The sequence below is a fragment of the Cryptomeria japonica genome, chromosome 2 (genome assembly GCF_030272615.1).
Source record: "Cryptomeria japonica chromosome 2, Sugi_1.0, whole genome shotgun sequence".
Taxonomy (NCBI): Eukaryota; Viridiplantae; Streptophyta; class Pinopsida; order Cupressales; family Cupressaceae; genus Cryptomeria; species Cryptomeria japonica.
Genome location: NC_081406.1, coordinates 388375704 through 388391368, shown reverse-complemented (window position 1 = coordinate 388391368; position 15665 = coordinate 388375704). Strand labels below are relative to the sequence as shown.

The window sequence follows — 15665 nt, the reverse complement described above, 5'->3', positions numbered from 1 at the left end:
CAAGTACACTTCCAGATCACTGAAACCAATAAGGAATGAAGTATTCCAACATCTTGAATAGATAAACCATCCATATCAACTCAATACAATCACCGAAACATCAAAATACCTTTATGCAACACCAAAACACAGGAATATGTTGACATCAATGACAACAACATATCCTAGCAGTAGTAATATCCAATAGGACTCTCATTCACAAGGATTGAAAAGTGTGGACCACAAATACACGCACACACCTAATCAACCCACTGCTGAAAAAAACAAACTTTTCCAAAACTTGAAGGAGGAACTCCCTGTCAACTTGGTCATAAGGCTTCCTAATATCAAGATTGACAAATATCCTATCCATCTTAGCCAACCTGATTGAATGTATAGCTTCATCAGAATTAATAACTCCTTTTGTAAATGATATGGTCAGAAGAAAACCACTTTGTTCCTCTAAAATTATGTGGCTCAACACCTGCTTCATCCTGTTAGCCATAATTTTAGCAATAACTTTGTATATCGTATTACCAAATTATATAGGTCTAAAATCCCCAAAGGTTTCAACATGATCCTTTTTTAGAATAAGAGCAATCAGTGTATTATTCATATCTTTGAGCACAAAGCCATCGTGCCTAGATTCTTCCACTATGTCCCATAGATCCATTTGGAAAATGGTCCATTTTTTTTGAAAAAAGATGGCAGGGAAACCATTTGGCCTCAGAGCCTTATCTCTCCCCATTGAGAAAAGAGTGAGATTAACCTCCTGAAGCTTCATTGGAGTCATGAGCAAATATTCTGCTCCTCTGAAATTAACTATGGAATAACACTTAGCAAACCTGAATTACCCTAACTATTTAAGTCCTCATCCTTCGACAATAGGCTCTGAAAGTAGTTTACCACTGATTTATTCATAGCTTTTGGATCTATTGTCCAATGACCATAAGTGGTTTTAATCCTGAAAACCTTATTCATTGAACCCCTATCTTTAATATAATTGTGAAAATACCTAGTATCTCTATCCCCCTCTTTTAACCAACACTCCCTAGACTTTTTCCTCCAATAAATATCCTCTCTTGATAAGATCTTTGAGTATTGATCATGAAGCCTTTTTAATTCCCTAATATCCTCCTCCACCATACACACTACATTTTTTAGAATTAATAGATTCTAATCATTATTCAAGAATAAACCTTTTTGCAAAGATATCTTTAAAATGGGCTCAGTTCCATTCCTTTAAATGATCTTTGATGTGTTGGAGTCTTTTGAAGAAAATAAAAGCTTTGTTTCCTACACCAAATGGGGCATTCCTCCACCAAATAAAATTAAATCCCCGAATCCATCCACATGTAGACACATATTTTCAAACTTAAAAGGGCATTGTAGGGGCACTGAGTCATTTTGAATCAGCAACACAATCGAGAAATGATCGGATCCCAAGACATGTTCAATTACAACTTCCTAAACCACTAGTAAAGAAGCCTAAAACCCAGCAAGGAAAAAATGATCAAGATTTTTTGTAATATTGTAGAAGCCTAACCTTTGGTTAGTCCTAGTAAAAGAGTCATTTCTAAATTGCACTTCCAAAAGGACACAAAGCACTGAAAGTCTTTTTGCACCGAACCAATGTAAGACCTCCCACCACTTATCGTAAGCATTTAAAGTAGCATTGAAGTGACCCCCAATAATCCAAGGTGCATCATCCTACTAAACCATTAGACCTGATAGTGAGTACCATAACTCCTTCTTATGGTTACTTCCAACTAGACCATAAACATTAAGGACAAAAAATATCAAACTATAGGAAGCAGTAACAACCTTAACAAGCTAATGGCGGCTTATCATGGGATTATCCTTGCCAAAGAAGCCAATTGCACTAAATTTTGGTGTGAAGGAGACTCCTTAAACATTGTCAATTGTTTAAGTATGAAATTCCCATCGTCATGGTCGATTAGTAATGCTATTAAAGCTACTAGGAAAATCAGTGAAGAGTTTGAAATGTGTGTTTTTACACATGTTTACAAGGAGGCCAACTCTTGCACTGATTGGGCAGCCAACTTGGCTTGCCAATCGGGAGACATCATTACTAGTTATGGTGAAATGGAGATTGCAAGTGAAATGAAATCCTTGCTCAATTAGGAGCGAAGCTATACAAGGCAACGTGGTACTTTTAATCATTATTTCTAATGACCTTTCCACCTTTTTTGATGTAGGGCTTGCTTGAAGATAATGAGCTATTAAATAGGTGTCATATCATTATTATTTGGCACGGATTATGGGCACTCTTACAGAGTAACCACAGAAACCAAAGGAAAAGTTATCAAAACAAGAGAAGGCATTGCAAGGAAGGTGCTGGAAAAATGGGAGGTAACAAGAAGAGATTTGAACCTGCTTCCTGCTCTAAATGGAGAAAGAACGAAGAAGTCTGGGGTATCCTTCAACGGGGGGGTCTCAATATTTTCATGGAATGACTTAATGGGAAGGACCCCACAATCACCAGCTATTTCATCAAGAACTGGAAAAATGGAAAAATTTTGATTGGATCACATATGATGAATGTAGATGAAGAGGTTATCGCTAAGGCCACAAGGATGACTACCAAGGATATGAAATTTTACAGGGACAGAGGAATATCAGATAAAGCAGTAGACAAGTTTCCTATTATGGATGGTGAGAGAAGAAATATGATCAAAATTGACAACTCCTACCACTCCCCGAAGAGAATTTGCAGGCCATGGAGGTTTGTCTTATTTGCTTCTATTGAATATATTACCTTAGATGGTAGGTTTACCAGGGCATATGCGCATCACTTCGTCCTTCTCAACCATTTCTGTCATGGAGAAAGGGTTAGCCTTCCCTATTACCTTGCATGTTCAATGGATCATACTATAAAGGAGATCTAGAAGGACCCTAAAGGTGATCATGCCCTCCACCAGGGGCTTATGGTCCTGTTTTATAAAATGCTAAAAGGGAAGTGCATTGAAAATCCTATTAAAGGCAAAAATGCCAGAGATGAGACTATGGAAAGTAAGGATAGTGGTTTCAACTTTGATTTAGAGACCAAGGGAGAGTCAGAAGAAACTAGCAAAAAAGGGAGGATTAGGGCCAAGAAGAGGAGGATTATTGTGGAATCTGAAATGTTGGATTCTAAAACTGAATCCCTTAAGGAAAAACCTGTTAAAAAGAGGAAAGGGAAAGCCTCTGGAAAGAAGGCTCGGAAAAAGAACACTAAAAAGGGTAGCAATTTTGATCTTAATTATGTTCTGGTTGAATCTGAGGAGGAGGATGATGAAAATAAGAGGATCGATAGTTAGGACAAAGAAGGGGAGGGTAACCCGATTAAGGATAATTTGGAGACCGTGAATACCACTAGTCTGCATAATGAGGAAAAAGGGGGTCAAAGTGATAGTGGTGACAAAGATACTATTAAGGCTTTCTGTGAGACCATTGCTACTATGGTGAAGGATATTAATAGTTTGAAACTGATACACAGGCCATGGCAAGAATTACAGTTGGTGACAAGCCCTTGGCAGGCATGTTAAAGAGTTAGTGGTCATTCTGCATAATGCGCAAGCTATTGAATGTATGGTTGGAAAAATCTTAGCAACGGAAAAAAAGTTCAATGAGATGGGAGATAGAAAGGAAATGGAAAAAAAACTGAAAGATTTTGGCAGCAAAATTGACAAGCTGGAGCACAATGTCAAGCAGCTTGATGATCAAAATTTCCAAATCCTCAAATCTTCAGTGGACAACATGAACATCTTTATCAACAGGTTCGAGAATAATGTAGAGAAGGATGGTGATAAAGAGCAGGTGAACAAGAAGGGTCATGAAAGGAGGACCAGAGCCAACACAAAGAATAAGGTCAACATCGATGGTTGTGAGCTGGAGGATATGAAGACCAAGGCGAACAACATGAAACAAATTGTTGTTCATGCTGAGGAAATTCTGAATAGTATTTAGTTCCAGTTGCTATCTTTGGTTCTGTCTCTTTGTTGTCTTTTGCTTTCCTTTTGCTATCTGTTCCAAGTTTTTAATGTAATGATGTATTAAGTTGTGCTCTTCCGGTGGGTTCATTTTGTCTTTTTGAAGTGATCAGGCACTTTTTTTAGCATTTCTGTTTTCCTGGCTTGTAAAAGGTTTGGGTACCTTTCAAATACCTGCTTTTACTTAATCAAAACAACCTTAACAAGCTACTTAAATCTTGGTTCTCCCACCAGGTCACAACATATCGTTCTTGGGTTCCAAAGAAAACCCAACCCCCTAGATGCTTCCTCTAGAGCCATGACAAAACCTTTCTAGATACGCCATCTCCACAAAGTGATTCTTAATTTGCATTGTTCAACTTTGTTTCATACAATATCACATAAGTTGGTCTCATCTAATCAATCCCTTTCTTGATTAGTAAGAGGCATTATAGCTCCTGACATTTCATGAAATCAGCTTCATGATTCGTTGGGAAGGGGCATCCCCATCTCAGATCTTAATTTTCTTTGACCTTTAGCACTTCTAGATAGTTCCAACTTCATTTAAATAGTTTTTGGACCCCTCTACTTCTCACCAATTTTAATTGATTCATTATTGGACATTGTTTTTCTAATAGAAATTTTTGTCTAAATTCCTTCCTCACCACCCAATCCCAATAATTCCTCCTCTTAATACATCATAGCTTCTAATGTGTCCTTTTCATCAAGAAGAGTCTGAATCAAAGTGCATGACTCCTTACCAAAAATTGCATCCCCAACTTTTCTTGGAGATATATGGATGTCTTTCAACACTAGAAAACCCATATGATCCAAGCTAAACTGGGAAGCCCCTCTATCATCTAAGAGCCCATTGAATTTTGGAAAATCACCCAATCCCATATCTAGTGGGCAAAAGGAAAGCCCACTCGCCTAATCTCTACCCTTGATCTAAAGTCTCCCTTATTGTTCCCCAAATTAAAATTACTCCTATGCTCATCCTCACCACCATACAACCCTTGTGCTCCAACCTCCAGTATCTTGTCATTTCTATCAAACACCAAACCTTCAACTATGATGGAATCAATTTGAATCTCTTTGTTAGAGGTCTCACCCCTCTCTTTGATCTCATGAACCATACTAGAGGCATTTGACATCTCGCATGCTTATCTTGCAATGTTTCCAAACTCCATAGTACACCTCATTGGAGAAGGTATGACTTCATCCAAATTCTGACTCAAGGTGGGGGGGGGGGGGGGGGGGATGGACCAAGTCCCTAGATAAATCAATAACTATTAATAGACCAATTCTACTCCATCTTGTTGCCTTTTTAATCTTTGATACAGTCTTCTATTGACTGACCCATAGCTTTACATATATGTTAGTTCTCTATCACCTCTTCCACCTCAATTGTTGCTTCCACATCCCTTCCACCAAGAAAAGTTCTACTTCCTTAAGCAAAGGTAAAAATGACTTCTAGTAAATGCAAATCCTAGCATATATGCTAAAATCCTTCTTTTCCACTACTTCATCTCATTTGATAAACCTACCCAGCTTGTTACCAATTAATTTTAGGTTTTTGGGTGCTAATATTCATCTAGAATATTAAAAATCTTGATCCAAATAGGGGCTTCATCTATGGTGGTCTTTAGAGGTTTCAAATTGGTGGACCAGTCCCTAATGAAAAAACCCATCCCACCCATGAGGAAAGGCCCATTATTCAAAATTCATTATTTATCCCTTGCATGTTCACAAATGATGAGATAAAATCCATTCAATAGGGTATTGAGAGTGAATTGCTTCCCCCAATGTACATCACACCATTTCCAAACTTTAACAAAGGTAGGCCAGTCTCCGGTCCATTTCATAAAAAAGAGATTTTTCCTTCAAGGTATCTATAGCCTCACACCATTCCAAATTTTGTATCTTTAAAGAGAAAGTTTTGGAAGCGAAGGTGACAATACTCACCTTATTGATATCAGCTAGTACCTCCATTTGCTTCAAGTTCCAAATCTTGCCTTTTAAATTTTCTTACAAAACCCCAATGACTGGGGGGTGGGGGAACGCCCACTCTTCATTCCTTGATGAAGAAAACCCTCCACCTGTCTAGGTATCTCTTTTGAAAAATCCTTCCAAATCTGAGTAGGGGGACACTATGTTCTCTACCCCTTCTCAACAAATGCAAACTTATGCTAAGACACCCAACCATGTTGAACATGTCAAAACCCTAGTTGCAACAGCCTCATTGCACCACCACCAAATGAAAAACATGAATTTTTAAATAATTAAAAATTATTTTTATGATGAAAGGAGAAAAAAAAAATTATTTTTAAGTTCGAAATAAAAGAATAATATTAGTTTAATTAAATAATTAAAATAAAATAAATTAATTAGTAAAAAGAAAAATTAATAAAATATTATTTGTAACAAGCTCTTTACTTGAACATAAAAAGTAAACTAATATTCTTATCATAAACCAATAGTTTTTGCAAAAAAGATGCATTCAGTTTGTTTTGTTTTTTAAATAACTTCCCTTCATGTAATGACAATGTACAAGCATCATTAAAGAATAATTGTAAATGCTAAGCAATGTTGAGAGAGAGTATAACAAGTACATTGTTTGAAAACCTTTATATTTTTAATTTAAAACTTTGAAATACATAACATAAAGAAAGAGATAAAAGAGTGTAAAGTCTACTATAAATATAGATGTTTGAATTGTATCACAAGCCATGACGTGATTCTACATGAGGTAGAGAATCACTTGAGTGTTTTTCCTCTGACCATTAACCTAGTGATCCCCCATGCACCTTCCTATTGGAAGTGGTCCTACCCTTCATGATGGTACAAACACAAAAATTGGTCAAGGTTACCATCCAAGCCTATGTTTGTATCCTACATAGATCTAGTCGGTCACACAACTACAAACCCTTGCTAACTATGCATGACCCAAGAACTAGACTATGTATCTGGACATAATGAACTAACTGGCGCAAGCAAAACTTTGCGCCACCTTGGCTAAAGGTTTGAATTCTATGTCACTTATATTAAATGAAGTCAATTTCTCACCCACCCTTAATTTACTTTGTTCTTCAGACATCTTATAATTCAAACATATTAGTTTAACTCAAAGGATTGATAGGAAATTTTTTGGACACACATTCTTGCATACCAACCCTTTGTTAGCCAAGATTTTCCATTGTACCAAAAGATCGACTCGATAATGCTCGATATAAACACCAAAGATAAATAAACCATGGGAGGTAGTTGAGGCGGTTAAGCCATGTCGTGAATTCTCTAGGTTAGTATTGAACAACCAAGGTGACAAAGGTCACACACCTTCCAACAATCCCCCAAATGCAACTGAGGGATTTGAACCCGTTACCTAAACTCTGATACCATTTCTTAGACAAGGTTTGTTGTTTCATCAAAAGATACACTTTTCAATGCCTAATACAAACACCAAAGATAAACAAACCATGAGAGGCAAGTAAGCCATGTCGTGAATCCTTGAGGGCGGTGTTGAATAACCAAGAGGATGAAGGGCACACATCTTCCAACACCCCTAGAAATTGCCACTAGTTCTAATACAATATTTTTTATTAAGAAGATGTAAATTCATCTTGTTATTTGACTTGAGATTCTAGATGGGAAAATGCAAAACTTAATACCTCTTTCACTCTAGTCACTAGATGATTAGGTTGCTAATTTAACTAGAGATATTTGGTCTGACTATTTTTTAATCTAAGTGCCACAGTGGCTGCATCTAGACTCGATCCAAAACAATTTTAAGCTCTATGCGATTCATCAAGTGTGATATTAACATTATTCTTTGTTAAGTAGGACCATGAGGAGTACAAACAACTTGTTTTCTTTTCTGGTTAGATCTCTTTTTTAAAGATTTTTACATTAAAATACAATAGAGTAACCTCATGGGATCCCATATAATCATATTTTAGCATAAAGATCAACCCTTGATATTTTATGATTACATATGAGTTATAGAAATTATTAGTACCCTAGCACATGGTTAGAAGATTAAATACAAGTAATTCATTTCTCAAAGACCAAGAAAATAATTAACACTATAGAAAAGTCATCGTATACTAAAAACTTCAAGACTGTAGGATAGTCTCAACTTAACTATTATTACTCAAGTTCTTGTAGGCCGCAAGAATAAAAACTACTTCTTGAGTTTTCCTTAAGACAAGTTAGACTACTGATAATCTTTGAGTCTTGTCTTCAATAAGGTTTTTCTAACTAAATTATTACTTTCTAGTTAAGGCAAGGAAAGACAGAAATGTGATCCTCACACCTTTCATGATTTCTATAGAACAATGTTTATATAAACATGGCATAGGTTAAAAGGGCCTCAATCCCCATATTTACTTATTTTATATTTAAAAAAATAAAATTCTTTTACAAGCCTTAACTATAATTAAATTCAAAGTTTTTCAATGAATCATTAATTTGGAAAAATTATTAATCATTATCAAGTACAAAAGACTCCTTCAAACTCTCTTGATAATGGAAGGAAATAAACTAAGGACTCTAAAGAGATACAATCATTTTTTAAATTCTTTTTCTTTAAATACCTACGTTAATAATTGCATCGTATTAAAATGGAACTAGATAGAACATAAGACCAAAATCTACATGCCAACCTTAGAATATGAAATCACCTAGAGGAGTGATCGTATTTGACTAACTCTTGTAAAAGAGAGTCAAATGACACTTCTAGGGTTTATATTCTTTCACTTCTATGGAAAGTGAATGAACTATGGAGATATTTACAAGTAATGCAAAACTATGGCTAAGATATGAAGAAAGTAAACGCTTAAGTTGTTGTAAATTATTGACAAATAATTAAAAATGTTGTAGTAGATACAAAAATAAGCATGAAATATGGTTGTGCACTTGTGACTGAAATATGATGCTCTGGCAAGACCAGGGTTGTTGGGAACAATGTAGCAAAATGAGAGGGGGGGGTGAATCAATTTTCCCTCAAACTCTACACAACTCAAACTAAAATTCAGATCTGATATATAACAGTTAAAGCACAAATCAACATCACATCAATAACACACATAACACCAAGAGTTTTGACGTGGAAAACCCAGTTAAAGGAAAAACCATGATGGGAACCTACCCACAATGAGATAATACCCTGTTGGGAGTAAATGAAATATTACAATGGGGAATACACATACATCCAGGCACACTGCCTAGAGCTCATGCTTAAAACAAGTAACAATAAGGGATACAACCCTTAGGAGGGCTCACTGCCTTACAAAAACATTCAGCTTACATCTAGAGGATCATGAACTGATGAAATAGTGTCTTCTCATGCCAAGTTGCAGTTCCACTTAAGCACATAACACAAACTCTGCACTTCAACACTTATACACACTTCTTCGCACTTCTCCTCTTCTACTGAAAGATCAAATCAATGTTCACACACAGATACCAAGTAGATACATTTGCAACATGACTATTACATATATTTATATAAATCATCAACCTATATTTCAAGGTTGGCTCAACCCTTTAAAAAAGTTACAAAGTAATAATCTCACATGCTACAACAACATATGTAGACAAAAACAATGTCAACTAAGACATAGTCTATACCTAAATGAATTCCTTGAACATGCGACACCAACAACAATTACGCCTCAATCATCCACAAAATGCTACAATCACCATGAATGTCACATAATACGAAGAACACCACCAGATCAATAAAATGATCAACAACACACACAATGATCAATGCAGACCATCAACACGGATAAAACATGATCTATAAAAATCCACAAGCAACGTGAATCACCACAGTAACAACCACAACATCGCCACTTACTAGAATGGTTATCATCATTATACCGAACCTCAAGAACATCAACTCAACTGACTGAAAAACTGAAACATTCACTTGTGGACTTCCAAATCATGAACCATCTGAATGGAGGACACACCTGAATGTCCAAAACACTACCAAATTTGCAAACCAAGATATTGCAATTCCATATCAATGCGGAGCACAATCCAGAATACTGAATAACACGAATAAATTAATAACCAACTTCAATATCAGATCTCACAACTTAGTCAAAACATCATTCGAACCTCTGAAACTTCTGCTAAATCATCTAGAGATAAGTATCTCAAAACCCATTAATCCGCAATAGCTCATCTTCAATACACTAGCCAAACTAACTCATCCAATCTAATTGCAAAATTGAAATATATAGAAGAATATGTTGACATCAATAACAACACATCATTCTAACAAACTTCTCAACAATATACAACAAGGCTATAAGATTCCTTGGTCTTTTAAGGTTGAGCTACTATCAGAAGATCTAGATACTAAGATTGTCTAAGTGCGACCATTAAAAAATTGATGCAAAACCGTGAGAACCAAGGCACCCCAACACCTTGGTCCTGGGATAGGGGCACCCCGCCACCCTAGTCCCTAAAAGCTAGGTTTAAATTCTAGGTGCAGGCCTATAGAAACTTCTTAATTCTTTTTGAGGTCTTTCGGCTCTATCGGATACTTGTAGCTACACATGAGAGGAAAGAAAAGGGGTTGTGGATAGGGGTTTGGCTCAGGTCAGACTTCGGGTTTGGAATTAACCCTATAATTGAATTGAAATTAAACTTGAATTGAATTAGAATGCTTTCCTTTTGAGGGCAAGACTATAAATCCTTCATGTGTTGATGCAATAACATGATAAATCATCTTTATCTGCTTTTTGTAAGGAGATAATTAATAAATCTCATTTATTAATTATCTCTATTTATCCTCTCATGTGAGGATATTTCCTGCCATTTTTTTTATTTTTTATTCTTCTGTTTTATCCTTTTATATGGAGACATTTAATAATTTTTAATTATTAAATCTTCTCATAAAATCCTCCTAATTTTTTTAATTTGGAAACTAATATCTTTCCTTGATTTAAAAAAAATAATCTTAATGGCAATATCTCTTTAAGTTTACTTTTTAAATTAAAAAATAGGATATGCATCTTCAAAAATCTGCCTTTTTTTGTGAGGAGATAATTAATAAATTTTATTTATTAATTTTCTTATAAGAGGATATTTTATTTATTTTTAAATTCTTCTATAAATGCTTGAATGTAGAGGATTATACCTTCAATAGGTGATGCAACATTGTTAGGATAAGTCCTTCATGTGTTGATGCAATAGCATCAGGCCTGGAATTTGACGGTCAACCCTGCCTGTCATATGGTTTTTTTATGACGGTTTAGTCATTGTAATGCCATTCATTTTACGTTTTAAGAAAAAATTTAAGTGTCAATTTTTAAAAAAAATTGTTAATAATTAAATATTAAATTTTTATATTTAAATTTTTTAATCAATTTAATCAATGATACATATCAAAATTAGAGAGATATTTTTTTTTAATATATCAATGTGCAAATAATTTTGCTATTAATTTAAAGTATATTATTATATATTATTGAAATTAGTTAATTATTTTTAATAGAGATTATAACTTAAAAAATGCTACTAACAAGTAAAACATGTAATAATCAGAAATGAAAGAGAGAATTTTTTTTATTTTATTAATTTGAAATTGAGAAATACAAAACAAATGATATCAAAGGTCAAGATCTATTCTTGACTTTGTATTCTTCCATATATGATATACTTCATTCTAATTTACATCATTTATTTTAGACCTATTTAAGGATACCCTCATCAATGCATCCAATGTATCCAAAGCTAGCTTTGACTTTCTAACATCTTTGATGATGTTTTGTTTTGAAAACCCTCTTTCACAATCAACAGTACTTGCAGGAATAGTAAGAACAACTTGCCATAACTTCATCATATGAGGATAGCTTCTATGCCAATATTTTGTGTTACCAAAGACTCTCCATGCATCTTTCATCTTAAAACCCTCACAACTTGAATGCAATGAGTCAACAAAAGAGTTTAACTCTCTTTTGCAACCATTCACATCAAATATGGATACATTATTTGTAGTGTGTTGTAAATGTTGGAGAAGCTTATCAAGCCAACGCTCTGAGACATTATCTTGAGTTTGATGATCTGATGGATAATAAGAAGGGCTGAAGAGTTTTGCTGCATTAAATAGAGGAAGATCTGGAGATCTTTCATTTAAAGATTCAATGAGAGATTGGATATAGCCTTCTGTCAAGAGTTGACAACTTTGTTTTGTTCCTTCAATACGAGGTTGCATGGAATGCTTCCCTAAATCACTAGACTGAAATTCCTCAATTAGAATAGGGACGTATAGAAATTCATGTTTATCAGTGACACCATCTTCTTTGACTTCAATACACCCAAATTGAGAATCAATCAAGAATTTTGAAAGATAAGTTGTACCTTCTGCAAATGTACCTTTCCTCAAAAACCATCTATATAAATTTCCTATTACTTCATCAAGAGCCAAACCAATAACAGTAATGTCTACATTTTCTTCTTGAAAAATCTTATTCAATTTATTTAGTTCACCCAAAACATCAGCAAGCATATGCAAACAAAATTGAACAGAATAAATCCTTGTCTTTTCATATAATGTTGAACACTTCTTATCTTTTTTCCACAAAGTTAAAATGGCTGGCATAAGCTTCACAAGACTTATTATGACTTCTCCTCTAGATAACCATCTAATTGTGTGGATCTGCAAAACATTCAAAACATCAATTTCCATAACTCTAAGTAATTCATTCAACTCATTATTTCTCTTTGGTGAATTTTGGATCCATGAATGCACTTTATTTGCTATTTTTTCAACAAATAATAATTCCTTTTTAGAAGCATTTGTTGCTAATAGTGACTCACGATGAGCTATGCAATGGATTGAAATAAGATTTGGAATATTTTGTTTCATAAGAGAAACAAACCCATTTTCACGCCCAACCATTGCAGAAGCACCATCTGTTGAGACAGCTACTAGTTTTGTTAATGAAATACCTCTATCATTCATCAATTGATTGATAGTATCATATATGGTTTTCCCTTTTCCATCTGACACAGACATCATTTTCATAAACATGGATATAGGTGCCCCATGACCCTCTAATGTCAAATATATTGCATAAACAACAAGATGTTGCTCTAAACTTTGATCAGTACTTTCGTCAATCATTATTGAAAAAAAAGGACTTTTCAGCATCTCATTTATTTGAATTTGCTCAAGATATTTTGATATGCAAAAAAGAAAGTCATTTGCACCCTTACGATTTGTATAAGTTGAATAGTCTTGATGTTTTGGCATATTAGGAGTTCTTAAATCCATGAGAAATTTACATATCTTCTCATACTTAGATAAAGATAAATCTTCCTGACAAACAAAATAGGTTGTTTTCAATGTGGTAATTACTCTTTCCCTATTGACATCTTCAACCTCTAAAATATGATCAGGAATAGGCTTTATCTTTTTTTCTGATGCATTAATCCATCTTGCTTGAGCATCTTTATGTATCACAGATTTTTCATGAGTGACAAGAGCATCACGTAGTAAATTAATACATCCACCCCCTATCCCCATGGTCCGGGCAACTTATATTTCTCACAATATTTGCATTTCATTACTATCTTACCATCATGCTTCAAATAGTTTAACCACACAAATTTCTCTAGCCATTCCATTCGAAATTTTCTTTTTACTTTTTCCTTCCCTTGATTAATATTTGATCCCTCCCCAATTTCAACATTAATACTATCCCCTTCCCCAGATTGAAATATTTCTTCATTTGAATCATCCTCAGAAGAAGACCCAAAAATTTCCTTATAAGTTTCTCTCAGATCCTTATTATGATATTGTTCATTTAACACTGAATTACCAGAAGTTCCAAAATCCTTCTCTCTGGTCCACCTATACATTTCTCCAATGGTATCTTGTTTCTTTCTCTTTGAAGACATATTTTTGAAGAACCTAAACAAAAAAAATAAAAATTTATGTATAAAATAATCATATTACACTTACAATGTTTTGAAAAAAAACATGCACTTAATTTTTACAAAAAGAAAGACAAACTTACAAAAATTGTAGAGCACCAAAATGGAAGAATTTTTCTCTGCAGTAAAATAATTCAAAGAAATATGATAACTAAAAAGAGCTTCTCACTTGCATCAAAAAAATACTTACAACATAAATACCTTAAGCTTCAATCTACTAAAATAATTACTTTAAGCTTCACAAATTGAAGCTATAGTAAAATAAATACTTTCAAGATTTCACACATTGAAATTGAAGCTACAATAAAATAAATAAAATAAAAACAATTTATGCACTTACAAAATAAATATCTTAAGCTTCATAGATTGAAGCTACAGTAAAATAAATCTTCGTGCTTCACAGAAGCTTCATGCTTCACAAAAGCTACAATAAAATTCAATTGATATGAAAAGAAATAAAAATCCAATAAAAAGAATGTAAAAATTTAAAAACAAGGATAATTGGTAATACACAAAAATCTTAAATTTACTAAGTTTCTAAATTCACACCTAAAAATATTGTTTATAGTTAAAATAGAGGCTATTCTAATTTTTTTATTACAATATTTTAAAATTTAGAAATGATTATGCCTTATTATTTCAATTATAAGAAGTTTCTAAATTGATATCTAAGACAATCTTATAAAAAAATATTTTAAAATTAAATTGTGAAAGTTTCTTAATTTCTATAACAAAAAACATACTAAAAATTCATATAAAAATAATAAAAAATTAGAAACAATTATATCTTAATTGTATCATTTCAAAATAATCTAAATAAATTTATATTTTTATAATAAACCTTCTAAAATAATATATATCAATATTACCTATTATGATTTTTAACGGTTTATTAATAATTTGAAGTGTCATATTTACGTTTTTTAGAAAAAATAACCTGTCAATGCATACGGTTTAATAATTTTATTGGTTGTCATATATGGTCTAAAAGTAGAAAAACGGCCAAATAGACAGTCAAATTCCAGTCCTGAATAGCATGATAAATCATCTTTATCTGCTTTTTGTGAGGAGATAATTAATAAATCGTGTTTATTAATTATCTCTATTTATCCTCTCATGTGAGGATATTTCTTGTTTTTTTGTTTGTTTTTTTATTCCTCCGTTTTATCCTCCTATATGCAGATATTTACTAATTTTTAATTATAAAATCTTCTCATAAAATCCTCCTAATTTTTCAATTTGGAAACTAATATCTTTCCTTCATTTAAAAAAAAAAAACAATATTTTTGGCAATATCTCTTTAATTTAAGTTTTAAATTAAAAAAAAGAAGGTATGCATCTTCAAAAATCTGCCTTTTTTTGTGAGGAGATAATTAATAAATCTTATTTATTAATTTTCTTATAAGAGGATATTTTATTTATTTTTAAATTCTTCTATTTATCTTTTCGAATGAAGATATATAATATTTTTTAATTATTCTTCCTGATATTTTCAACTTGCTAATTTGGTATTTATGAGAAGATAATTAAAGTTTATAATTTATTCTCATATTATCTTCCTATGTGCTTTCTTCTATCTTCATCCTTCCCTGAATGGCAGCTCTGTTGTGCACTCAATCAAGTCCATCCATCTAACTAAAAATATTTTCAATCTTAGTCATCCAATCAATCCCAAATTTTCTATAAATTGAGCTCTCATTGTCCATTTTTAAAAACCACATTTCAAGTATCCTTATGCAGGTTCCAGAAGACCAATTTTTT

General features: G+C 33.2%; 1 protein-coding gene across 1 annotated transcript; it reads right to left on the bottom strand.

The window, feature by feature from the left end:
- Positions 1-11631: 11631 nt before the first annotated feature.
- On the bottom strand, positions 11632-13494 carry LOC131027099 (uncharacterized). Its single transcript, XM_057957084.2, has one exon. It carries the CDS (start codon positions 13492-13494, stop codon positions 11632-11634), a length of 1863 nt encoding a protein of 620 aa, XP_057813067.2.
- Between the last annotated feature and the right edge of the window lie 2171 nt (positions 13495-15665).

What these genes read in the sequence shown, in the direction of transcription:
- LOC131027099 (XM_057957084.2), bottom strand. Translation starts at nt 13,494, where the DNA reads ATGGGGATAGGGGGTGGATGTATTAATTTACTACGTGATGCTCTTGTC.